Source organism: Passer domesticus, chromosome 23 (assembly GCF_036417665.1).
Source record: "Passer domesticus isolate bPasDom1 chromosome 23, bPasDom1.hap1, whole genome shotgun sequence".
NCBI lineage: Eukaryota > Metazoa > Chordata > Aves > Passeriformes > Passeridae > Passer > Passer domesticus.
In genome coordinates this window covers 739,893-765,598 of record NC_087496.1, presented here as the reverse complement: position 1 = coordinate 765,598, position 25,706 = coordinate 739,893, and the positions used below count along the sequence as shown (strand labels likewise).

Below are 25,706 nucleotides of genomic sequence, written 5' to 3'. Positions count from 1 at the left end.
TAAACACTAAAGACAGAAGTTTGTTGCAGAGCTGTGGGGAAGGGAGAACCTGCTGCTGGGTCCATGCTGGAAACATGCATTGATAGAAAAAGGGTTTAATCCTGTACTTTGCCCCTTTGCAACTGATTTATCTCAATCTGAGATTTATTGGACCCTAGTTATGTGGATAGACCAGATGCATGTAGATCCAGAGGTGGCTGGAATCATCAATCATGTGCTTTGAATTTCTCAATAAATAAATCTGAATTTCTAAGCCAAAGACTGCATGCATTTGCAGCTGCTGATCCCTCCAGAAGGACAATTCATTTGACCTCCCTCAATTCATTTGACCTTCGTTCCTGTACGGCGAATCACCCTCTGGATAGAGCCATTTGGTCTTGTGGACTATTAAATAAATTCTGCATGAGTAGTGCAAATTTGAGCTATTGATGATTTCATTTAGGGATGACACAGGTTATGTCAAGTGACCCATTCAATGTGGATTAATTCATTCGGGCCTGGATGAATCTTGTACACGGCATCCTGCATTGAGGCTTGGAAACTGAAACTCAATCAGAAGTCAGTATTTTAAGAAGCAATTTGTATCTTTATGTCTGGAAATGTTCACCAAACCAATTTGGTGAGCCTTGCACCCATATCTCCTAACGTTACTTTTTCTCACTGTCCTCCAGTTTGCACCTGGAGCAGAATAAGTCACCTGCCAAATCCAAGGTCCTTGAAGCAGAAACATGCTGGTCCTTCAGAGCTCCAGAACCAGGTGGTTTTGCAATGGCACTTAGAGAAGGTGCCAACCAAATCCCGGAGGACCATCAGTAAGTGGCTATGCTGACCCACAGCAAGGCCATCAGGGCCTGGAAAATAGAAGAGCAAACCTGCTGGAGGTCATGGTGTTCTCCCTGCATGGTGACACTGCTTGACGAGTTAACAGGGACCTGCAAGGTGCTGGCATTGTTTGGAGCTTGGTAAGTGGCTTTAATGTTTCTATTTGTCATTCTGAAGCAATTTATGGAAACAGAAAACAGAAGATTTTTCGGTTTGTGCTTGGGGAAGCAATGGCTGCTTGGTATTTACAAGACATGCAAAATTATGCTTCTATATATATTAAAATATGCATGATTACTTAAAAAAAGAAAGGAATTTGCACTGAGGGCTTTTAAACTGCTTAAGCAAAGTACTTGTAAGACGGCCTATGGTGAGAATTATTCTCGTGTACTCAGTTATACAGTGAAATTATGGGTATGAGACAGTCACAAGCCCTCTAGTCACTGCGGCTTTGTGAATGACTGACCTCCCTTTACACTCCCTTTGTTTGTGTAAGGAAGTAAGTTCTGTTTCACTGGCTAGGAATGTCCTAAGTACCCTAATGATAATCAAAAACTTGGTAAGCTGAGCTTTCGGGTCTGTCAGTGGATTCCAACTCTCAGCTGGAAGTAGGATGGCCCCTGAAATGGCTGTGAAGGTGCTGGTGCTGTTGCACAAGGCTGTTATCTGTCCTGTCACTTTTATAATTGCAGTGTCATATGCAGCCTCTGTACTTTACCAAAAATCCTAAACTTAGCTGGGCTGTTGTTTCGACCTCTGCTAGGACAGCTGGGAGGAGGGAACGTGTTAACGTGCAAAGCTGAGTATTTCCCAAAAAGCCCTAAGTACTTCCTTGGCAGAAAATTAGCACCCTGTTCCTTTGAAGGGCGACAGGAAAGTTTAGTCTGTTTTCATGCAGTTGTGACCAGGAGAGCCCCCAGTCAGAGGGATGAGTCCTTTGTAATTACAATTACAAAGCTGAATTAGGCTGGTTGATAGGATTTGTTGTATTCTTATTTTTCAACTTCTGTTGAGGTGAGTCAAAGAGATGTGGGGAGAGTGAAAGGGCACGGTTTTCTGCTCACTTAGCAAACCCAGGCAGTCCTTCCAGTGGGAAGGAAACTTCCACTGACTGTCTATGCACCTGAATTTTAACATTTTGTCACGAATTGCACAGTTTGCATTAGGACTGGATTTAATCCCTGGTGATCTTTTTCCTGCTTTTTTATGCTCTAAGTCAAGCATCATAGTGAGCAACAAGTGGGTGGGAAAAGTGGCCCCAGTTCATAGATTCCACAAGGGAATTGCTTTCTTCTCTCTGGAGTTGAGATGGGTTGCAAGGTGAGGCAGGTTTCCCAACATTTCCCTGCCATCTGGTGGAAAGAATCCAAGGGCTGTCCTACAGCCCTTGGGAGACAGCAACAAATATTTGAACTTCAGAGAATTGCTCAGTTTACCAGCTTTTCATGCAGTGAGAGGGATGTAGTTTGGATATTACAAAAACTCAAAAGACACGTTAATGCTAGAATAGATAGTTATGAGAGGAGAGGAGTTTCCAGGCAAGTATTATACCCAGATATGCTGCTTTTGGGGTGGAAGATGGACTAGAGCAGATCTGCAGGCATGATCCAGCCAGCAGGGAGTTCTAGTGCCATCCAGGAGAGCACGGATTGATTCTCACCTCTACCAGCCTAAGATCTGGGGGAGAACTCTCAACCTGTTTTCCTGCTTTAGGTGATCACATCAACAGCATATGCAGTGTCCAGTACCCTGGGACAGCTGGAACATCAGGCAGTTCGTTGTCTAAAATTTAGACGGGAGCTGGACCATGAAACATCATAAACCCTCCCTATGTTCCAACATCCCTGGTCCTGTACACAAACAAAGTGAGGGAAACAAGGGGAGTTAGTGAAAACTTCAAGCTGCATGCCTTGTCTTTAGTTGTAAACACCAACACAAAGTCTGAACTTGTGGAAAATAAGGAGGCAAGGCAGGTAAGCTCAGGCAGCTCTGCCTGTTTGTAATAAACCAAAAACAAATGGGCAATTGCAGCGCATTGTCTGCATCTCTCTCCTTTCAGCTAAGTCAAGGCCTCAGTTTACACATTTGCAGCTCGTTAGAAGACAAACTTTACCTGACTTGGAGCCTTGGGCGTGACCAGTGGTTTCAAAATACAGGGTGCCAGAAACCAGGCGGTCAGGCCTGTCCACTCTTGCATTTACAAGAGTAAATGGCTCGCAAACACTGCTGCTGCTGCTGATTCAGAGCTCACAAAAGAGGTTCTCTGCTTTCACGAGCCGTTGAAGAGCTCGAGGAGACCTGGCTGTCTTTATAGTCCTGGCAGCAAGGGTACATTCTAGTGTTTCCTAGTGTTTTATATTCCTTTGGGAGCCCCATGACTGACAGGTGGCTGGCACCAGAAGCAGAGGCACGGGAAATGACCCTCCTGGATTTTGGAAGCGATTCTAGGAGCTGTCTGGGTTGTTGGAGGCTGCCCTTATGCCCATGTCATCCCTGGGATGGAGCAGAGCACTGGACTCCTTAGTTCTGGCAAGCTTTCACGATCTCAGGAGGACACTTCTGAAAGCTACTTCTGATCTCTGCCAAAATCATGTTTTGGCAGCAGGGCTCTTATTCCCGAGCTCGTGAGAGAAACATTTGAGATCAAAGGGGAAGTTCCCATCCAAATGACACAATAATCCTTGAACAGCTTTGGGAAGGGGAGTGCCACCTCCCTGTTCTGCCCCAAAGCAGCATGTGGCCAATTGAGGGCAACTCACTACACTTTTCCAGCTCCTATTCGCCACAGTCAGTAATTATTCCCTTGCATTGCAGATGGAGAGGCTGGATCAGCCCATGGTGACTGTGCCCATCCCCAGCTGTACCCAGCCTTTGCTTTGGGGGCTGCCTGTTCAGCTGGAAAGCACGGCGCTGCTGGATGACGTTTTCCTCTCCTCCCACTGAATCAGCCTTTTATTTACTCTTTGGAATGCAAAGTAACAGGACACCCTGTGAGTTTTATCTCTCTCCCAGTCTTTTGTAATGCTTTGAAAGTTGCCGGACCGGATTGAGCTTTGAGATGGGGTGGTTTCGGGGTTGCCTGGCAGGAATCTGGGTGGGAGGGCATTGTCGCTGAAATTTGAATTCCGGAGTCGAGCTAAGAGCACAATCCTTGGGCCATACTACGGGAAGGAAAAGCCTTTGTCCCTGATTGAATCCGACCCGTCGCTGGTGTGGATGGATGGTGCTCCTTTGCTAGAATTCCTAGCAACTGCCTTCACCAGAAGACTCTTCCCCCGCAGGCAGCCGGCCTTCATTCCTTATGTAAGCAGCTCTTGCCTTCTTTCACGTGCATGGCACTCCTAGGGCTGGGAGCTGGTGCAGAAGGATCCTGCCTGCCCCGACAGTGTTTGCTGTCCTGCAGCTGATCCTTGTCTGGGGTTCGAGCTCAGGGCGATGTAGCTCTTGCAACTCGCACGGATTCTGACCAGGACGGACTTGGTTCTCAGATTTCAGGGCTCGCCTTCCTCCCAAACCTCGGCTCTGCTCTCAAGATGCTGTTGTGGCTACACTGAGACAACGCGAGGAGGAGGTGGTGACAGCTTTTATTGGATAAACTGGTTCCAGCGGGAGCAAGCAGAGGCTTTGCGGCTGACTGCTGCCATTGCGTGCGGGTGAGTGCCTTGAACTTCATGCTTTTCATGCGTTTTCACCGTGCCGCGGCTGGGCTCAGTATCTTTCAGTCAGACGTGGAAGTCTCTCACCAAAAAAAGCACGTGGCTGACAGGTTGGGAATTGTTGTTGTATGTTTTGGGGCTGTACACTGCCCAGGAGGGGACCTGCTCCCACCACGGTGACTCGGTAATGGTTGCAGCACTGCCATGAAGGAAATCCCTGTGCTCCAGCAACAGAGAAACTGGAATCCTGGTATTGAGGCCTCGAACCAGCCATCTCCCAGCTATATAATACTTGTATTGCTTGCTGGTTTTCCCCACGGTGATTGTGTCCCCTTGTTCAAAGAGGGCTCATGAATTAGTTCGTAAAATGTCAGTGGCTTGAAGGGCAGGAAACAGTGAGCACTCACAGCTTCGTGTCGAACCAGGGATTGTGCATCTTCACATTTTGCCCACATCATCCACATCCCTGAGCACGGGTGTTTGCCTGGCATCAGCCTGGAGATCAGTGGATGCGCCAAACAGGAAGAATGTGTAGAATACAGGAGCAGTGGTTCAGCTGGGAACAGCTGGTTTGTACCCAAAATATGCTGTTTCATGGGGGTGTTAAGACAGGCTGCAGCCAGGCAGGTAAGGGAGTGGCTGTAAAAACAGCGCTGGGCAGGGCTGGGCATCAGCGGGAGCGCTGAGAGCTCCTGACATCAGCAGCCTGACTAACACGGCACCTTTTCAAGAGGAATACCTTAAATTCGGGGATGCTGCCTCCTGTGCCGTGTTCCGCGGTGGGTGGAATTCTGGCAGCTGCTGAGACTACAGAGGAGGCGGTGGTTTATATGTTTCTACACCACAGCAGGCTCAGAGACCTCATTCCATCTCTGTTTTTTCCCCCCTAAAAATACCTGCAAAAAACCTGCAAAACTTCTGCTCCCCAGGAGACAATGTAGAGCAAGGGGAAACAAAGGAGACTCAGCAAGGGATTTTCTGTGTGAGATCAGCAACTGTTATTGTACCAGAACAAGAGTTCTGGGCGATTTTAAGTGTTCCAAGTATTAAAAAGAATCAGTTTCAGGGCTGGATGCAATTGGTGTAAAAAGGTTTGTCTCAGCAGAGGGGTGGCCAGTTCAAGTTTTGATGGGCACATCGCATATTCATATAGACTGTGACATGTAAGATGGAGAAAGGAAGAACTTTTACATAAAAAAGTGAGTTTGATCCAGCTGTTTTAATCCTGATTTGCTCTTGAATGTGAGAAACTTAAATATTGGAGTGTGTGTATGAATCATCTTTTCAAGAGGGGGTAAATGGTGAAGTAAGACTGAATGCAGCTTTCAGTGTTACAAATTCCTATAAATCTGCATAAGAATGTTCTCAGAACCTCAGTTCCTCCTTTACCTCTCTGTTTAATATTAAACCACACAGGACCCACGGTCTGTTGCTGTGTGAGCATTCCCTGAGTGCCACATTTGGGTGCACATGCAGTTTCTGCAGCATTGCTGTGTTGTTCACTTTGTATCCAGTCTCTGTTAGCCAACAGAAAGCTCATTCCTGCAGTGATGTAGCCTTGCTGAGGGCAGATTTCAGGCTGAGGAAAGGGAATATTTTGCTTCTGAGTGTACCAAATTGTTTTTGGGAGCATGAGGCTTGTCCCTGGGGTAAACTATCTGTTCGTGCTGAGAGTGCCCTCTTTGCAGTGGGGTTTCATAGCACGATATTGTTGTCACTTGAGGAGGGATGGGACCCTGGATACACAAAGCCTTTTTTTAGGAACTGTGCATCTCTGCATACCAGCCAGCCCTCCTACCGATTACAGGGCAGCTTCTCTTGGTAGAAGACAAGATTTTTCTGGTTTCATTTGCTAAAGCAAAGCTTGTGGTCGAAGGATCTCTTGGATGATGCAGAGCTGATGCGGGGCTTTTGGGCACAGCTTTTTGGGCACGATGTTTTCCCTTATTTCTGTAGAGAGAAGAGGCAGGAGTGGCACAGCACCTGCGGGGTGTTTCCGGCTGCTCACACCTGCCAGGAGCACAGGGAGGAGGAGCTGGGCATCGTGCCGAAGCCGGAGCCACCGCGCCATGGCGGCCTGAGCCGCGCGGCACTGCCCTTGCCATGGAGCGAGGCCCCCCGGCCAACGGTGCTGGCGTGCGGTACAGCACCCAGCTGCAGGTGAGAGCACACCTGGGCGCCGGGAGCTCCCAGAACCCCTGCCAGCCTTTGGCTGAGCTGCCCCGTCCTCTGCTCGCTCTGGTTCCTTCGAGCCTGGTGGGTTCAGGACTGCTCTGGATCCCTCAGGAAGGGGGGATTCCAGCTCACCCTTGGGTGAGGTCAGGAGAACCTGTTTGGGGGTCGTTGCTGAGCTCAGCAGAGCAGAAAAAAAAAACAGCTTTAGGGAAGTGGAGATCACCTGTCTGTGCTGGCTTTGGATCTCTTCAGTGTTGGTGCTGCCGTTGCTCCAGGGGTTTTGGTTTCAGCTTAAGCTGAGGGCAGTGGGGTTGTGAGTAAAGGTAAACTCCATGCTAGTGAGCTATGTGCAGAGCCTGGCTCTGGGTTGTTTAGCAACAGAGCCAACTAAACCTGTTCAAGCATTGTAAAGGCCAGTTTTAACCAAAGGCTGTGGGGCTTCACTAATTAACCGCTGTGTTATCATTGTATTCTGAGACCTGAGTCTGAGTGAGCTTCTTGTGTAGATTGTCCTGTCTGAGGGTCGGGCACGGATGGCTGAGTTTGGGTTGTACCTCCAGAGCCTGTTTTGTGCCACAGAGCTGTTCCAAACAGGGTTTTGGGTTAAAGCAGGACAGCAGCATTTCCCACCCTACCTGCAGGCTGTGTGGTGTCTGTCTCCAAGGCCTGGCTTTAGTAGTTATTATCTCACAGCAGCATAGGAGCTGCTGGTTGTGGCACTGATCAAAAAGCTGGCCTGCAGCAAGAAATTTTCCCTTGCCTCCAGTCCCACTGTCCGGTGTGTGCCATGACTGGGAGTGGGAAGGAGGTGCTTTCTCTGAAGCAGTTCAGCTCAAGCTCCTTGTCCCTGGCCAGGCTGGAGTGACACCTGTGGGACACAATCTTCCCTGCCTGGAAGAAGGTAGCTTTGTGCTCTGATTTGTCTTTATGCCAGCCTAGACCGAGGGCTCTAGCGTCCCTTCCCTGGTTCTGGATCAATTTTCCCCCTGTGTCAGTTCAAGAGAGACTGATCTGATCCAGAGCAGCTTCCTTGAAGACAGTACCTACTCTCCTGACAGGAAACAACCCAAGGATTTTGTCACCCATGGAGTGTTGTTGGACTTGGCCCCTTATAAACACGAGTGGAGGAAATTAGTGGTTTTGCAACATCTTGTGTCTCCTCCTGTGCTGGTAAAGGAGCTGCAGTAGTTCTTGGGCTGAGGAGAAGCTGCTGCTCTTCCTTGGAAAGGTGCAGAGTGTTTCCTTGGGGTAGTGGCTGGCAGGTGAGCTGCTGCTTGGGCGAGTTTGACTGCTGTTGGTGCTAAAAGCAAACAGGGATAAGGAAGACACAATGAGAAAAGGGCTGAGGCCAGACCTTTAGTCAGCAAACGAAAGATCGCTCTGTAAAACCCTTGAGGGAGCAGCGAGAGTGTTTTGAGGGCCTGGCTGTGAGGAAGGTATCGGGGCAAAGGTTCTCCCCTTGCCCGAGGTAGAATGTATAATTTCCATCCAAAGGCCACTGGCGACAGACTGGGAAGTAATATGCCCTGCAATATCCGGGCCATGGGCTGGGATGGGGAGGGAGTAGCCAGCAGGGATGGGTTTGGCAGACAGAGACTTTCCTGGTAAAAGGTGCTCGTGTTTTCCTTGCTGTTGGCCTCAAACATTGGAGACTCGTGATCCTGATCCACCTTAGAACTGCAGGAATGAGTTGAGTGTCACAAGGATTGTGAAGGTTGAAGTCTGGGGCTCAGCTGCTTTGGTTAAGCTGCTGGAGGCAATTCTGTTTTTCAGACAGTTTTGTCTGTACTAGGAAAGACATACAAGTGATTTAAATGAGCTGTTTGCATCTGTGGCATGTTTCTCTGCTGCTCTTGGGACATCAGTGTGTTGTAAGGAGGAATTTCATGGCCCATAGGTACACAGATCAGGGCTGTAGAGTACCTTTATTCCCAGCTTCTCCGCAAGAGTTGTTAAGATTTAAGTGTAAAATTCTCTACTACCACAGACACACAGAAGTGTGGTAGCTTTTTCTGAGCTGCTGTGATGCAGGACAGATCAGCCTGGATGGGACAGCAAGCCAAGCCTGTGTTGTCTCTGCAAACATTAACATTCGTTTCTTCTAAAATAAACCTAAAGGAATTTGTTTTCTACTATGACTCAGGGTGGTCACAAGACAATCTGCTGTAGAGGGTTAAGCTCAAACTTGATATGTGAAATAGGTGTGTATGACCTGTATCTTTTACTATTGCACCTGCCCTTTGCACCTGGAAGATGCACAGTCTGGAGGACTCTGTCCTTGAGCTCTTGCCCCATATTCCCTTTTTAGTTTTGATGTCATAATTTTATAGCTTCATTGCCCTTAACACAGAACTGAAGACGAAAAATAATGCACTGGCAAAGTTTCTTCAGTGCTTTGCTGCCTGTGGTGGGGCAGCAGAGCACAAATACGCCTTACATAAACTTTGCTTCCCGTGTGTGCTGTTTTCATATATTTCTTATCAAGAGTAAGAAGAGAAGTGAGAAGATGATTCTTACCAGATCTTTTTCCAGAGGAGTTGTTTGGGTTTGCAGCAAGAGTTGGTGCAGGAGTTGATTTAAGGATGGTGTAGCTGTACTTGAGCTATTTGGGTGAAGTGAGTTGCACATACTGTTTACATTTGTTTTACTTCTTCTGATGGGTAACAGGCTGTTTTCCCTCCTACCAGCACTCCAAAGCTGGTGTGAGCTTTCATCGTGATCCAAGAATTCTCAGCTTTTGAAAATACAATTTTTCTGGCTCTTTTTGCCACACAGGCTCACCCTGTTGGTTTCCTGAGCTCTGAACTGGCTTGCTGGCTATGTTCTGAGACTGTGGGCCAGTCGATGAGTTTCATTCCTCTCATTTCTCATGTGGTATTTGTTTTAGTTTTTATTGAACACCACCCGAGGCAGGTGTGGCTAAAAAAGGGGAGGTGAGAATTGCCTCTTGGATACACAGGCTAGGATCTGCAAGTTGTAATTATCCTCAAGAGTCTAACCATGCAGTCCAATGACTGCTTTATCTCTGATATCCCTATGCCTCCTCCAGCCTGGCATTTTATGGGTTCCTTTTCTTGGTTGTGTACATTGGTGTCAGACAGTGATATTTTTTGCTGTGAGATTTTATTTGGTTGCACACCTACTCTTACCTTGTATGATCTGGGCAGCTTTGGCCCTGAGCAGTCCTGTGGCAGACCAGCAGAGTCTGGAGTTGGGAAAGTCAAAGGAAGTAGATAAATCTTGTGTCTGGTGCTGGATGAACAAATTACCCAGTGTTCATAAAGGATAGGTGAAACTAATGGCCAGGAGCCCAGTCCTTCTGTGGGTCAGAGTCCTGTAAATAGATGTAGGCACTGAGGGAACAGATGGAGCAGCTGTTTTGGAGGAGAGGGGAACAGTAAGGTGTTTGGTGCCTGGAACCATCTGGGAGTGCCAAAAGGCAGAAACTGCCCTCTATGGAGGATGCTGATTCCAGTGGGATCCCTGCTTTGCACACATCATGCTGGAGAGCTGTATTCCATGGCATATCCCAGCCTTTCCATGATCCCCCACTGCAGGAGAATCTCTCTGCTTTCCCATAAGATCTCCAGTGCAGAGCTGATTCCTGCCACCCCCTTGTGTGAGCTGCATTTCCTGCTGACAGAATTAGTCACTTCTGCATCTGGTTTGTCCAGTTGGACAGAGCACAGTCACTGTCTAAAAATACATTGTGTGGCTTAGAGAAGGAGGAACAGGAGGTCTGCTCTCCCCAGGACTGAGCTCAGACTCTGTGCAGAGGAGCAGGAACCCTCCAAGCGCTCTATAAATCCATCTATGTGCACTTCTTTTCCAAGTTTCTTTATGGAATTGGTACTCCAGGGGAGACTGAGGCATGAGAGAACTGGGGCAGTGCCTGTCTGAACTTTTCCTTGGATTGGTTTTGCTGCCACAGCTGATGCTGTGACCAGTGTGGGGAGCCTGGCCATACTGGCAAGGAATGAGTGAGGAGATGCAGGAGGAAGTAACTGCAGCAGTGACTAAGGCAGAGAGAATATCAAGGGAGGTTTTCTGTTAATAATGTTTATTGGAGCAGTTTCCTTGAGAAGGGTGAGACAGGTGCACCTTGAGTCACTTGGGGCTAGAGACGGTTTCTGGAGGAACCATGGACAAGGTGAGACCAGTACCTGTTCAGCTCCTCTCTAGTTTACAGTTGCCACTCTTCAGAGCATGCGAGGGAAATGTGCAGCAGCCATCAACTGAAGGAGATTAACATAGCAGTTGTCTTTTTCTTGATTTAACTGTGATCTTTGAGCCTGTCTTGCATGTGATTTCGTCTGGTTTCCATCTAGCTTAGAGGATGGTGGCAGGGTGTTTTTCCTCACAAGTGTTGGGCACAAAGGAGATGTGGAGCACAGGGAGTGAGAGGGGCAGAGGCTGAGCTGCACTTGTGGGGCACAGGCTAGTCTGGTCCCCAGGTCAGATGGGTGGGTTTTGTGCAGAGTGTGGGCAGGGAGGTTTCAGCCTCTTAGAGTTCAGGACACAAGGCCTCATCTGAGACCTTCTGCATGGCCTGGTTGATCATTCCAACAGTGCTTGGGGGAGGCTTCAGATTCTTCACTGGGTATTGGGAAGAGTTTGCAGGAATGGCTGTTGTTCACCCAGGCTGTGATGGGTGAGGGCTCTTCACACAAGTGTCTGTGTTGGCTGAGGAACATAATGGCATCCATAACGTATGGGAATGGGAGAGGATGAGAGCTGGAATATAACACAGAGGGTGAGGAAGGAGGGAAACCTCTTTGGATCATGCCTCCTGTCTGCTTGTAGTCACAGGATAACTTCTGGCAAGTAGCAGTGTCAGTGGCTGCTTGTGCACCTTGTACTGGAGGAAAAACAAAAGTAACCTTCTCAGAAGTCCCTAGAAGTCCCTGCACACCTGTCACTTCTTCTGTGTTGCTGCAGGCTCAGCTTTGGAGCAAGAACAAACTGACAAAGGCATGCTGTAAACTCTCACAGGTTTAACATTTTTCATGATTTTTTTTTTCCCCAAGGAAGGCAGAGAAATTGCCTAAAGAAAAAGCAGATGTTGAGTTTTCCTGCCTAATTTGCTCCCAGGAGCAGTACATGTGCCTGTGTGTGCTGGAGGCAGAGGGGAGCTCTGTTGGCCTTCTAATTTAATCACAGCAATGATTTTCTCCATGGGAGAGTTTTCACTCTGCAAGGACACAATCTTTAGCTTAAAGGGGATGTTACAATGCATCAGCCACGTTGTTGTGCAGTGTTGTACAGCCAGAGCTCCTGCTTGCTGCTGACTCTTATTTTTTTCTGACAGTTTGGTGAAACGGAAGTGTATGAATTCTGCAGAGGGCTGAAGGTCCCTGCAGCTGCAGAGTTTTCTTATGGAAAATTGGTTTTGTTTGCAGTTCTTCCTCGCTGGCTGCAGGAAGCCTGGGGAAACTGAGAGATCATTTAAGAACCTGAGAATGTCTTTTTGCCATAGGCTCCTGAAGATGTTAATAAAGAATTAAATACTTTGCTTCCTGCCAACAACAGCAATGTCTCGAAAGTCCTGAGAAGGCTCAGCATTGTGAGCAGCCCTCTGGAGAGAGAGAGGATGTGTTTGCAAGTTTTGTGGCCAGTTTCTTCTCTTTCTTCTCTCTTTCTTCTCAACCAGATTTTGGGGGGTTTATTTCATTACTGGAAAAATGGTAGGAGCCAGTTTGGAAGACGGTGTGTCAAAATCCAGGTAGTCTTGACTTTGAAGAATTTCTTGATTTAGAATGTCTCTCTGTATTTAAGCTTTATTTTGTGTGTCATCTGTTTCAGAGTTTCCTTGGGTCATATCTTCAATCTTTTCCTGTATGATCAGAAGTTAAATAAGATTCAGAGCATTCCCTATGGGATTGTCCTTTGCAGCCCTGCTAGGTCTGTTTATTTTGGAGGTGGGTGAATTTTGGGGATGGAAACAGTTCATTCTGTCTAGCCGTAGACATTAAAACTCAAAAATGAATGAAGGCTTCTTCCCTGAACCGCCAAATGATAAACTGGAAAGATTCTGAGAGCAGGTGGTATGAAAACCGGTGGGTTGCTCTGGTCTTGGTGGTCTTCTGGTGTTTGCAGAGGATTAAACTTAGAGTCCTTGACAAAAACTCTGGGTAAGGTGCCTGCCACTTCTCTTTCTGTTGTGACGGGCCCTGGGCAAATACCTCAAGAAGGAGAGACTGCAGTGTGGTGTGGAGGGTGGGAGAAGAGCACAGGCATTGGGTGAAGAAAAGGGCAAAAGAAGTGGGGGAATGGTTCAAGTGGGAGTTGGGCTTTCCTGCCAGGCAAGGCTGAGGAAAGATAAGATGAAGTACTGGAAGTTCAGTGAGGAAATGCAGTGAAGATGGCTTTTTCCTTGTGTCTGTACAGCAGGCTCAGAGATCACTCTGTTTGCAGGATCCCCTTTGCTAGTTGTTTTTCTTAAAATCCCAGAGTGTTTTTGATTGGAAGGGACCTTGAAGTCCATCCAGCCCCAATCCCTGTCATGGACAGGGACGCCTTCCACTAGACCAGGCTGCTCCAAGCCCTGTCCAACCTGACCTTGGACACTGCCAGGGATCCAGGGGCAGCCACAGCTTCTCTGGGCAACCTGTGCCAGGGCCTCACCACCCTCAGAGGGAAGAATTTCTTTCCAGTATCCTGTCTAACCCTGCTATCCTTTCATTTCGAAGCCATTCCCTTGTGTTCTATCAAGCTATATCCCCCTTGTCCATATTTTTACTGAATTTAGGGGCTTGTGGCATTTGCATCACATTAACCCAAGCTGTTGGATTAGGTTTGTGTGAGCCCTGGGCTGAGAGAGGACAGGCAGAGTCTGATCCTGTGTTTGTGGAGACAGCATCACCCTCCTGGAGCACAGGGCACGTGGAAATGCCACGGATTTGTGTGAGTCAGCACTTTGTGCCATGGTGTCCATGCTGAGGTTCCAGAGCCCAGGAAGCCACTGAATGCCTGCAAAGGAGAAAATGGGAAGGTGGTGAGCAGAAGGGTGAGGGATCTTCCTGTTCTGGGCCTTTGCAGCATGTGCAGAGCCCTTCCTGACCAAGGGAGGCACAGATCAGAAGCAGATGTGGTGAGCTTTGGCCACACCACTGCCAGCGCTGGGAGGAGAGGAGGTGCCATGGTAGGTGCAGATCCAGGCTCTCATGATGTACCGCAGTACCAAGGATGCTGTGTGGGATCCTCAGAAAACATCTGGGTCTGCAGCTGTCCAACCACCCCCCCACCGGTGAGAGGTACAGACACACGAGCAAGGCAAGGATGGAGGAACAGGACAGAAGATGTGAGAAAGTGAAACCTTGGGATACCAATGGTTTTACAGCTGATACAGAGCTCAGGTTTTAGAGCTGATACTGTAGAGCTTGATGCTTCAGCACATTTTCCACTTCCTCACCCAGCCCATTGTGATGACAGCAAGAGCTGTGTCATTCCTCGTTCCTCTCTTCTGCGTCTTGTCCCAGAAGCATGGCTGCTCATGGGTTGTGGGGATGTTTTGTGTGTCCATCTTAGTTTTTTGGTTTATTTCCTTTAACAAGTATTTGTGCTGGATGAGAGATTCCAAGCAGAAACACAGGAGTGCTGGTGGCTCAGGAGGCATGACAGCTGTAAAAATGTAAAGGAAGGAAGCAGCTTGATTTCTTCTTTTAGAGAAATGCTATTTATAGCATGCTGTGCCCCATGAGCACTAGGTGACACACCTGCACACAGCGAGCACTTAGTGGGGGTGAATTTTTCTCTGCAGTTTCATCTGCTGAGGCAGATTTTGGAGCTTGTGGGCTTGTGACCTGCCATGGTCACAGGAGGGTATGTGGACTTGCCCCTGAGTTTGCTTGAGCTTGTGACCTTATATTAGGCACAAAAAGGACTTAGGTGTATGAAGAAAAAAGAGGAAGTCTTCAGGGTTTGTCCTGCCATGGCTGTGGAGCTGCTGACAGTGAGGTTTGCACACAGTGCTGCTGCATTCCTTGTCCCCAAACCTGCTTCAGGCTGCTCTGTGGCTGGACCTCCCCAAGCCAGGCTTTGAGAACAGCTTTCCCACTGTCCTGCCTTTCCTCCTCTCCCAGGATATGAACAACCTGGATGAAGGGGTGGAGTTCCTCCCTGCCATGAACTCCAAGAAGATGGAGAAGCGCGGCCCAAGGCGGCAGGTGGTCGTCACTGTCCTGATCGTTGTTGTTCTGCTTGTCTCCCTCACCACTGGCCTCCTGTTTTGGCACTTCAAATGTGAGTGTGACATCTGATGGGTGATGACACGTAAGGTAACACCCTGGGAACATATCCATCCACATGGAAAAGCTTTGTTACCTGGTGTTGCTCACATGTGCCCTCTCAAGCTCTGGTGAACCCATTTCCACCTCCCTGCCTCATTTGCTGTCACTGGGGATCTGCTGTGACACCAGTCCTAGCTCTGACTACCCTTCCTGACCCTGAGCTGTTCTCTTCCAGATAGGAACACACCTGTCCAGAAGGTTTTCAATGGCCACTTGCGGGTTCTGAACTGGGAATTCCTGGATGCCTATGAGAACTCCAGCTCTCCAGAGTTTAGTATGCTGGCCAAGAAGGTGAAGAGCACGGTAAGAGGTTTCTTGCCTCCCTCCTTCTGCAAGCAAGGAATTTTCCTCTTACCCTGTGGCCATGGGGGTATACCATGTAAGATTCCTTGGAGCTTCCCCTGCTTGCTGTGTCACACTGGCTGCGAGCAGGACCTTCTTTGGAGCTGGATCTTGACATCCCAGCTCCAGCCCAGTGCCATGGCATCTCCCAGTGCCATAGGAGCTGCCAGGGCACGTCCCAGAATCATTGGATGAATCAGGGCCAGGAACTGAGGCAAACAGATGTGTAAAAGAGCTGAAGCTGTGGCTGGTCTTGCTTCTTCCCTCAGACTTGGGGATTCACTTCCCCCAGGGAAGAGTGGGTGAGCTGGGTCAGAACAGGCTGTGATGGGCAGCTCTGGACTCTTCTGGGGCTCTCAGCTCTCCTTCTTTCTTTCTTTGGCTCTGCAGATTCCTGCACACAGGGATGCCAGGTATGTGCCCTGGTTTTCCTTTGCAAGCTTGAACCTCTGTCTGTCTTTAGCCTTTCCCTTTTCCTCACTTCTAGACATGCTTAAACACCCTTTGTTAACCCTTTCAGGTGGAGGAGATCTACAAGAATCATGCTGATATTGGTCCTTACCACAAAGAGACAGTAATCACTGCCTTCAGGTGAGTTAGGTACTGCCTGAGCCCCATCTAGGGTGCCAGGATATCACACCAGCCATTTACCCTCCTTCCCAGGATAGTGGGTTGGAAGTACCTCAGTAGTCACCCTGAGTGACACAGGAAAGGGTGAGCAGTAAAAAGTGACCTGAAAATGCATTTTGTTTTCTGCCAGATGTCTTGGGAAAAATCAAGGGGTGATGCCTGGCAGCATTGAGAGAGACTCCTCAGGCTGACAGGGGCCTTTGCTGTTTGCTTAACTTGTCATTGAAACTCTCCCTTCCATGTGGCCAGGCTCCAAAACTGGCTAATTAAGTAGTCTGGCCCCTTCTTCTAGAGGTATTGGAATCCTCCCATGTCTGTCCTTGCCGTCATCACACAATTACCTTTTCCACAGTGAAGGCAGTGTCATTGCCTACTACTGGTCAGAATTCCTTGTGCCCAAATACCGGGAAGAGAGCCTGGACAGGGCAATGGCTGACAAGCAAAGCCTGGTGCAGAGGTGGAACCCCCGCTTGAGAAACCCCATGCTGAAGGTGGAGTCAGTCATTGCTTTCCGTGAGTATTGGTTCCACTGTCCCTGGGCCTCTTTGTGGGATCAGGTGGGATATTTCTCTGTGCTGGTCACAGCCTTCTCATGAGAAAGCCAGCCCTGAGAGTGGTGTAAGGACCTGGATGTCACAGCACAGCTTAGTGGGATGTACAGCCTAAAGGGGGCTGCACAGACCTGCTCCCCTTTGCTGAAATGCTCTGTTCTCCTCTGAGCCCAGGGAAGGGGACAAGGATGAGTTCTCCCTTTGCAGAGGGAGTTTGCTCCCTCAGTTCCTAGAGGCCAGGAAGGAGCAGCCTCTCCTGCCAGGTTGCAGGGAGAGATTCCACAAGTGAGGCCAGATCAATGACAGTCTGAGGAACAGCCTCAGCTTTGTGCCCAGGGATTTCCCGTAGCCCAAAGGGTGATGTCAGCTCTGTTTTCTCCTGCAGCTGTGGACCCCAGCATAGCTCACTCTGCCCGGGACAGTAAGTACAGTGCTTCTTCCATCTCAGTGGTCTCTTTAGGGTGGTGTTTCTCTTGCAGAATGGGGAAGGGTATGGAGAGAGGTGCTCTGCATGCAAGGCAGATCCCAGTGTGCTTCTTGGAGCTGGTTTGGGGTTGGACAGACTGTGGCACAGGCCTTGCTGTTACCCAGGAAGAGCCATCTGCCCTGGGATAGCCTGCAGGAATTATTCTCTGCATCCCAGGGCAAGGCTTCTTTGCCTTGTTAACTGTTCCCTACTCTGTGGGCAGACAGCTGCATGTTCTCCCTTCACGCCAAGGAAGGGGAGGTCACCAGTTTCACCACGCCGGGCTTCCCCAACAGCCCATACCCCAATAATGCCCTCTGCTATTGGGCATTGAGGGCAGATGCCAGTTCCAGCATCAGTCTCACCTTCAAGACCTTGGAGCTGGAGCCATGCAGAGATGACAGTGACTACATCAAGGTGTACAACTCTCTGAGCCCCGTGGAGCCCCACGCCTTGGTTAGGTGGGTGTTGCTGTATGGCACCAAGTCCAGGGTGATCCTGAGATGTCCTGCCCCTGCTCAGAGCTGAGCTGTGCTGCTTGAGGCTCCCTGTGCAGCAGTGCCTTACAAATTCTGTCCTTTGCTTCCTAGGCTTTGTGGGAATTATGCCCCATCCTACAACCTGACCTTCCTGTCCTCCCAGAACGTCATGCTAGTCACATTAGTTACCAACAAGGAGGGACGATTCCCTGGCTTTAAGGCTGAGTTCTTCCAGCTCCCAAAGATGAAAGGTGAGCAGAGGCCTTGGCCTGTTTTCCTATGTCTCCCTGCCATGGACAGCTGAACAGGGAGGTGGCTATGGCTGTGGTCAGTTTGTCATGGATGTTTTGAGGGGTGGAGCATCTGGAAACAGGTCACCTCTTGGCGCTTGCCTTGTCTACGGTGTTCTTGACTGTGGTAAGGATGTCCCCCAAAGAGGCAAAAATGAGAATTATGTTGGATTAGACATGCGGATTGATAGAAGCACCTAACTGATCTCCTGGGTTCTCTCAAGCCTTGGAACAGAGCTGTTTCTCTCCAGAGAGTGACTTAACCATTAGAGACTGTTGCCGCTGCCTCCAATGACAGCCAGCTGAGGCTTGGAAAAACCACATCTAAATCTCTAATTTATTATTACCTTCCTGCTTGTTTTTAGCCTGCGGTGAGACCCTGAAGGGAGACAGTGGCACCTTCACAACTCCCTATTACCCAGCACACTACCCCCCAGACATGGACTGTGTCTGGAACATTGAGGTGAGATGGGCCCTCTCTTTCCCTTAACAAGTCTGTCAAATGACCCTAGTCATACAGGAAATGGTGCAAGGGAGCTCACAGTAGCTGGGGCCCAGAGGCTCCAAGTCTGGCATGACTGAGGGAGCCTTTAGGAGCTGGGGGCAAAGATTGAAGAGGTTGCAAGAGGCCTGAACTCCAAAGAAGCCCATGAAAAATCCTGTAACTTTCACACAAGAAGGATGAGAGTGTGGGCTTTGGGACAGGCCAGTTACTGGCTGTTGACCAAAGATCTGGCTTCCACCCCTCTGTATGCCTGTTTCACTGGGGATTCTGGAGCCAGGGTGACTCAGTGACTTTTATGAAGCTGTTTCTTTTCCTGCTGGAAAACTGACTTTCCCTTTTTAGTTATCTTCTGTCCTCCCCCAAGCACAACCCTCTTCCTGTGAAACTATTCCTTTTTCCTTGCTCAAGAAAGCAGCATCCCACTGACTGTGCTTCCTTTTGCAGGTTCCCTCTACAAAGAATGTGAAGGTGCGTTTCAACATGTTCTTTGTGCTGGAGCCTGGGATCCCAGTCAGCTCTTGCACCAAAGACTATGTGCAGATCAATGGCACAAGGTGGGTGTTGGGTGGCTGAACCCATGGAGTGGCTTCATTTAGTTACACAAAACCTCGTGCTTTCCTTAATCTGCTGTGGGAACAAGTGTGCTTGTGCTGTCAGGGCTGGGAGGAGGCAGGAGGGTGCCCAGGACTGCCTCATGATGACTGGGGAGCCCCATACTAGGTTCTGTGGTGTGCTGCAGCTGAACTGCCCCCAGATGCTCTGGAGCGTCACAGCACACAGCTCATGTGTGGGAAGGCAGGAACATCTGGGGTGGGTTTGCTTGAACGAGCAGCTCTCCATTCTCAGGGCACACATATCCTGTGATGCATTTCCAGATACATTCCCCAGCCTGATATAAGCTGGGTCAGCCAGAAAACAGTATCTCACAGGCAGGTGATCAATCTTGTTTCACAATGTTTTGGACAAGGGAGCTGACTGTGTCTCACAGAGAAGGTTTCAAAGTCAGCACCTGCCTCTGCAGTGCTGTTCATGTACATGATCCTACCTGCCCATGGTGAGATGGGATCCTGCAGGAGTCCAGTGTATCTGGGATCAGACACATCATGGGGCAGGCAGGGATGTGGAAGAACTTGTTCCCAGTCATTCCTAAAGTCACAAGCTGGTGTTTACAACTGGCCCAAACCTTCTGCCAGCAGCAGCAGAATTTGGATCCTGAGGCCCAGCAGTCTGTGCTGGGATCAGACCTGCTCCCTGCTCTGCTGCCCACTCAGTTCCCTGGGTGTGGAGGGAGATCAGGGATAGAAGGAGGTTTTCTTGGTGCTGACCTCCAGCCCTTTGATTCCTCTTTGCTCTCTCCCTGCAGGTACTGTGGGGAGCGCTCCCAGTTTGTGGTGGCCAGTACCACCAACAAAATCGAGCTCCGGTTCCACTCGGACCAGTCCTACACAGACACAGGTTTCTCTGCGGAGTTCCTGTCCTACGACTCCAGTGACCGTGAGTTGAAACCCTGGGGCTGGGGTGGGGAAAGTAATTTCCCTGAGATGTGGAGCTGTCCCTCCTCTGTGTTTACACTGCCCTATAAACTGGGAAACAGCCTTTTCCAGGGGGATAGCAGCATGCCTTGCTTTCCTGAAAACCTCCTAGTCTTCCTGTTGTGTTCTGCTATAAGCAGGTATAGGAAACTCTGCAGAAGGGATGTACAGGGGACACCAAGAGGGCTCATGTATGATTTTGTCCCTTTCTCCCTCTCAGCCTGCCCTGGCAAGTTCACTTGCAATACTGGCCGCTGCATCGACAGGAGCATGCGCTGTGATGGGTGGCTGGACTGTGTGGACGGCAGTGATGAGAGGTCCTGCAGTAAGTCCAGCCTTGGCTTCTCTTTGGCACAGCATGGGAAAGGCCATGTTGCCCTGGGGTGGTTAGGCTTGTTCTGCGTAATGTGACTCAGTGCTGGCTGGAACTAGCACTGCTGCCTTCTTCCAGGCTGGAGTGAGACTCGGTGCAGAATTTGGGATCCCTTCTCAGCATAAGAGCTGTGGGCTCCTGCTAGTCCAGCCCTGTCCCAGTGTCATTGCCCTCTCTTTCCAGTTCTTCCCAGCTGGGAGTGTGTTTTTCTGTGTAATCCTGCTGGTTGTGGTTTTGTTGAGCTGACTGGTGTGGAGGGACTCATTTCATTACCCAACTGGGCAGGCTTTGCAGAGATCATGTGGAAAATTCCTGGGACACATGGGAGTTGCTTCTTTGTGCAACAGGTTTTCCTCTTGGATTAGCAGAGCTGTCCTATAGTTAATGTTAGTCCAGAGTCTGCAGTTTATTAGAGAGGACGGGGTGCCCTGCTTTGGGAGGGGCAGTTTTCTGGGGAAGAATATGCTGCTGGTCCATAATCCAGGTTTCTCAGGTGCTTTCCCACTGCTTGCAGCAATTGCTTTGCTTCAGTATTGCCTCTGGCTGTCCTGCTGTTGTGATGTCAGCTTCAGCCTCCACTGCCTCAGATACAACAGCTCCAAATGGCTTTGTTCTCCAGAAAAGTGGAATACTGTGATGTACTGAGTGTGTCATGTATTTATGTTCACGTGCACGGTCCCGAGCTGGTTGCTGTGGTTCCCAAGTGCTTGCACACCCACTGGGAGAGCTGCCATGGTGGCTGGGTTGCTGGTGACTCCACAGGTGCCTTTGCAGGCGTCTCCTCTAATTTCTAGCATTGGAACAGCCTTCCCAGGGGAGTCACCATCCCTGGAGGTGTCCAGGGAATGACTGGACATGGTACTCAGTGCTCTGGTCTGGTTGACAAGGTGGTGATTTGTCTCAGGTAGGACTTGATGGTCTTGGAGGTCTTTTCCAACCTAAATGATCCTGTGATTCTTACTCTGCTCTTCTAGCCTGTACCGAGCAGCAGTTCAGGTGCCGGAATGGGTGGTGCAAGCCCAGGTTCTGGGTCTGTGACAACGTGAATGACTGCGGCGACAACAGCGATGAGCTACAGTGCAGTGAGTGACTCATCCTGCAGACACAAAGGGCTGAGGGCTCACGCAGGCACACAGGGCGCAATGAGGGTGATGGAGGCTCATGGGATGGAGAGAAGTGCTGTGCTGAAAATGAGCAGGCAAAAAAACCCAGGCATGATGAGTGCTCACCTGATACAGGTGAATGAGAGCTTAGAGGAAAGAAGGATGAGCAAGGTGTAGGAATAGAAAGGGCTGGATAACTGAGTGATGATGTGCAGTTTGGAGAAGAGATTGGAGACACAGTATTTTGGAACTGCAGAGGCTTTACGTGGGGAGGGGGGCTGGGCACAGCCGTGTGCTGAGGTGCTGCAGGTTTCATGCCCAGCCCTCAGGAGCTGCTCTCTGTCCCCAGGCTGTTCAGATGACAGCTTCAAGTGCGACAACGGGAAGTGTGTCCCCAGCACACAGAAATGTGATGGCAAGGACGACTGTGGGGACGGGAGCGATGAGGGCAGCTGCAGCACAGGTGAGGGTCGGCTGCGCTGCGGGGTGACTGACAGCAAACACAGCCTCTGATGGAATTCCTTGGGGCTGGGCACCCTCATGTGTGTGTTTGTATGAGGTGTAAATGCCCTGGGGTTGGGCAGAAGAGGTGAACTTGATGTGACCTCCCCAGAACTGGGGCTAACCCCTGTGCCTCCATCCTGCCTGCAGCAGGCCAGACCACAGTCCCCTGCAAGGAGTACACATACAAGTGCCGCAGTGGACACTGCATCAGCAAACAGAACCCCGAGTGTGATGGGGAGCAGGACTGTGAGGACCACTCTGATGAGGACAACTGCAGTGAGTGCCTGAGGAATGGGGGAGACATGGGATTCTGGGTTGGGTCTCTCAGAGAAACACCCCAGTGTGGCAGAGAGAGCCCCTGTGTGTTTCTGTGCAGGAACTTGATCTGGAAATAACCAAGCCACGTTCTTTAGTGGCCTGTGGGCTGCCTGCGTTATTCAGGAAGGCTTAGATGGGTAATACAGGGGCTTATCTCCCCTTTACAGAGTTGGCCAGTAAATGTTGTAGCTAATTTAGCATCTGTGCAGAGAACATCAGCTCTTCCTGACATACGTAAACAGGGTATTTGTGCTGTCAGATGCCCTGGAGGAACAAGAGGGGAGGTGTGGGATGGCAACAGGAGAAACCAAGCTCCCCTTCTCCTTCTCTGTCCTAGACTGTGGGCTCCGCTCCTACGTCAGGAAGTCACGGATTGTTGGTGGGCAGAACTCGGACGTGGGAGAGTGGCCGTGGCAGGTCAGCCTGCACGTCAAGGGCCAGGGCCACATCTGTGGGGCCTCGCTGGTGTCAGCAAGCTGGCTGGTGTCGGCAGCACACTGCTTCCTGCCATTGCAAGGCATCAGGTACCGGCCTCACGTCCCTGTGCTTCTAGGTATTTCACAGAATCACAGAATAAACTGAGTTGGAAGAAACCTTCAAGGATCACCAAGTCCAGCTCCTGTCCCTGCACAGCACCATCCCCAAGAGTCACACCATGTGCTCAACAGTATCATCCAAATACTTCTTGAGCTGGGTCAGGCTTGAGGCTGTGGCCATTGCCCTGGGGATTCTGTTCCAGTACCTGATCACCCTCTGGGGAAGAGAACCTTTTCCTGATACCCAACTTAAACCCCGCCGACACAATTTCAGGCTATTCCCTCTGGTCCTGTCAGTGGGCCCACAGAACAGATATCAGAGTCTGCCCCTCTTCTTTCCCTCACAAGAAAGTTGTAACTGCAATGATGTCTCCCCTCAGTCTCCTCTTCTCCAGGCTAAACAGACCAAGTGCTCTCAGCTGCTCCTTAAACAGCTTCCCCTCAAGGCCCTTCACCATCTTCATTGCCCTTCTTTGGAAGCTCTCTAATAGTTTAATATTATTCTTATATTGTGGTGACCAAAACCACAATATTTCAACACTGACGCTGAGAGGCATTCCTCAAGGAAACTGTTTAAGGTAGTGAGTGGTGCTGTCTCCAAGATGAGGTCTCACCCTGTGTTTCATGGCCCCCATGCAGGTACTCAGACCCCAGCTTGTGGACAGCCTACCTGGGGCTGACTGACCAAGGTGACCGCAGTGGCCCCAATGTGCAAACCCGCAAAATCAAGCGTATCATCTCCCACCCCTTCTTCAATGACTACACCTATGACTACGACATCGCTGTGCTGGAGCTGCAGAGCCCTGTCACCTTCACAGCCGTCGTCCAGCCCATTTGCCTGCCCGATGCCACCCACAACTTCCCTGTGGGCAAGGACCTGTGGGTGACTGGATGGGGAGCAACTGCAGAAGGAGGTGAGCACTGGCATGTGATTTGGTGCTGCATTGATGTATTTTAAACAGGTTCCTAGGAGAAGCTATGGCTGCCACATCCCTGGAAGCATTTAAGGCCATGTTGGACAGGGCTTGGAGCAGCCTGGTCTAGTGGAAACTGTCCCTACCTGTGGCAGGGGGTGGAACAAGACAGGCTTTAGTTCTGTTCAAATTCAAACCATTGTGGGATTCTACATGTCTATGATTTCTGTGTTTCTTGAGGGGAAAAAACGGGAAGCTGCTTAAAAATGTATATTTTTACTTAAGATGCTCCTCCATCTTGGCAGGCACAGGAGCCTCTATCCTGCAGAAGGCAGAGATCCGGCTCATCAACCAGACTGTGTGTAACCAGCTCCTGACAGACCAGCTGACACCACGCATGATGTGCGTGGGAATCCTGACCGGTGGTGTGGATGCCTGCCAGGTAAGGCAGCACCTGGATTTAGTGTTGGTTATTGGTTATTAGGCAGGGAGAGAGGCCTTTATTCAGCCCTGCTCATTCTGGTACTTCCACTTATATTTACATTTTTAACGTAAAACAAATCTGTGGGAATTCTGGATTCAGAGAATGAACAGATTACAATGGGAACCAGCAGCAAGTTGTGTTGATGCATGACTTACAACTCAAAAACTACAGCCCAAAACCAAAGGATTTAGACTCCATCTCAGCAGACAGAAGATACAGCCTTATTCCAACTTTTGGCTATTATTTAGAGTCTTAGCAGAGTCTTGGTTGAGCCAGGCTGCTTGACTGGTATTTTATAGCTCTTTGTTCTGGCACTGTGTCTTTTATTGCCATGCTTAAATAGTTGTTACAGGGAATGGCCAAAAAATTGTAATGACAGCTGACTTAGGGATTTACTGATTGATTATTTCTTTCTCAGTTTTTGTGATTGACTTTAACACTGTGCATGAGAGTGATCTATGAGGTTGGTGCTTATGCTCCTGTGTGGTTCTGTGCAGGGAGACTCTGGGGGGCCCCTGGTCAGTGTGGAGCCCAGTAGTCGGATGTTCCTGGCTGGCGTGGTGAGCTGGGGCGATGGCTGCGCCCAGAGGAACAAACCTGGGGTGTACAGCCGGCTCACAAGCCTGCGAGACTGGATCCAGGAGCACACAGGCCTCTAGGGATGGATCCCTGCCTGGACACCTCTTGGGCAGTGCTGGCTGAAGACACTTGGCAGTGCCAGCCATGCACAGCCTCTACTGTGAACTTGAACCCTCCCTCTACCTCGCTGCGAGCGCCTGGGACTCCATGTGCAACCAGAGCTGATGGTTTGGTTTAGCCCTTAGTCTGAGAAATCCATGTTTGGAGAAGTTTCCCTTGGGGAGGGTAAACTAGTGCAGTTCCCATGAATAATTGGAATGAGCCATCATTCAAGATTACATATAGCAATAAACTTTAAAAAAATCTAATTTAAAAAAGACAGTTTGTGTTTAGAGGCAAACTTTATTGGACAAGTTCAAAAACAAGGTTTCAGCATATATTCTAAGTCGTGCATTTGTTTTCAAACAGCCATCCATACCCTTTCTCTGGTGTTCAGCCATGGTGGGGGTAAAGGAAGGTCTTACCATAGTTTCAGGGGGATTCCCTTTGGGATCCGTCCTTTGTCCCACACTGTGATCTCCTCCTTCTATCCTCTGTCCAGCTCTGCTTCTGGCATGACCAAGTCCAGGACTGGGGGCCTGAAAGAGAGATGTTGGACTGAAACACCACCACTCATCCCAAGGGAAGCCATGGGCAGAGTTCAAAGCCATCACTCATCCCAGAGAAAGCCATGGGCAGAGCTCAAACACTTACTCACTGTGAGGGAAGCCACAGGCAGAGCTGCTGGCACATGTGGAGATCCAGAGCCATTGGCATCACTGCATTGTGCCTTAACATCGCACTGAGCTCAGCTGATGCAGCTTCTGCTGAGCCCCAGGTGCCTGGAATCACTGTGAAGAGCACAAGGGCTGCACTGAATTCTTCCCGGAGTGCTCCCCACAAGGACAACATCAGTCAGCTGTGCACACCAGCCTTACATCTATCTGACTTCTGTAAAGAAAAATGTGACTTGTGAATGTGCTGATCTTCCTTTTTCCTCTGTAGTCTGTTCCTGCCCCAGCAAAGCACAGTCCAGCTTAGTCCCTTCCTTACCTGTAAATACATTGTTTTGTAAAACTCTCAGAACTGAGATGCTGCAATAAACTGGGATATTTTCTAA

General features: G+C 49.6%; 1 protein-coding gene across 4 annotated transcripts; it reads left to right on the top strand.

The window, feature by feature from the left end:
- Nucleotides 1–576: 576 nt before the first annotated feature.
- ST14 (ST14 transmembrane serine protease matriptase) lies at nucleotides 577–25,706 on the top strand. 4 transcript variants are annotated; one of them, XM_064397622.1, is made up of 21 exons: nucleotides 577–962; nucleotides 3,637–3,812; nucleotides 4,311–4,475; nucleotides 14,735–14,894; nucleotides 15,117–15,244; nucleotides 15,804–15,874; nucleotides 16,266–16,426; nucleotides 16,850–16,885; nucleotides 17,154–17,391; nucleotides 17,521–17,660; nucleotides 18,065–18,162; nucleotides 18,649–18,758; nucleotides 19,568–19,698; nucleotides 19,957–20,061; nucleotides 21,084–21,191; nucleotides 21,562–21,675; nucleotides 21,864–21,992; nucleotides 22,372–22,558; nucleotides 23,210–23,484; nucleotides 23,790–23,926; nucleotides 24,466–25,706. In XM_064397622.1, exons 4-21 carry the CDS (start codon nucleotides 14,738–14,740, stop codon nucleotides 24,625–24,627), a joined length of 2,487 nt encoding a protein of 828 aa, XP_064253692.1. In that variant the 5' UTR covers nucleotides 577–962; nucleotides 3,637–3,812; nucleotides 4,311–4,475; nucleotides 14,735–14,737; the 3' UTR covers nucleotides 24,628–25,706. The 4 variants fall into 4 exon arrangements, with proteins under 4 accessions (XP_064253692.1, XP_064253690.1, XP_064253689.1 ...); XM_064397620.1 differs by lacking the exons at nucleotides 577–962; nucleotides 3,637–3,812; nucleotides 4,311–4,475 and adding an exon at nucleotides 6,489–6,638 and having other exon boundaries at nucleotides 21,867–21,992; XM_064397619.1 differs by lacking the exons at nucleotides 577–962; nucleotides 3,637–3,812; nucleotides 4,311–4,475 and adding an exon at nucleotides 6,489–6,638.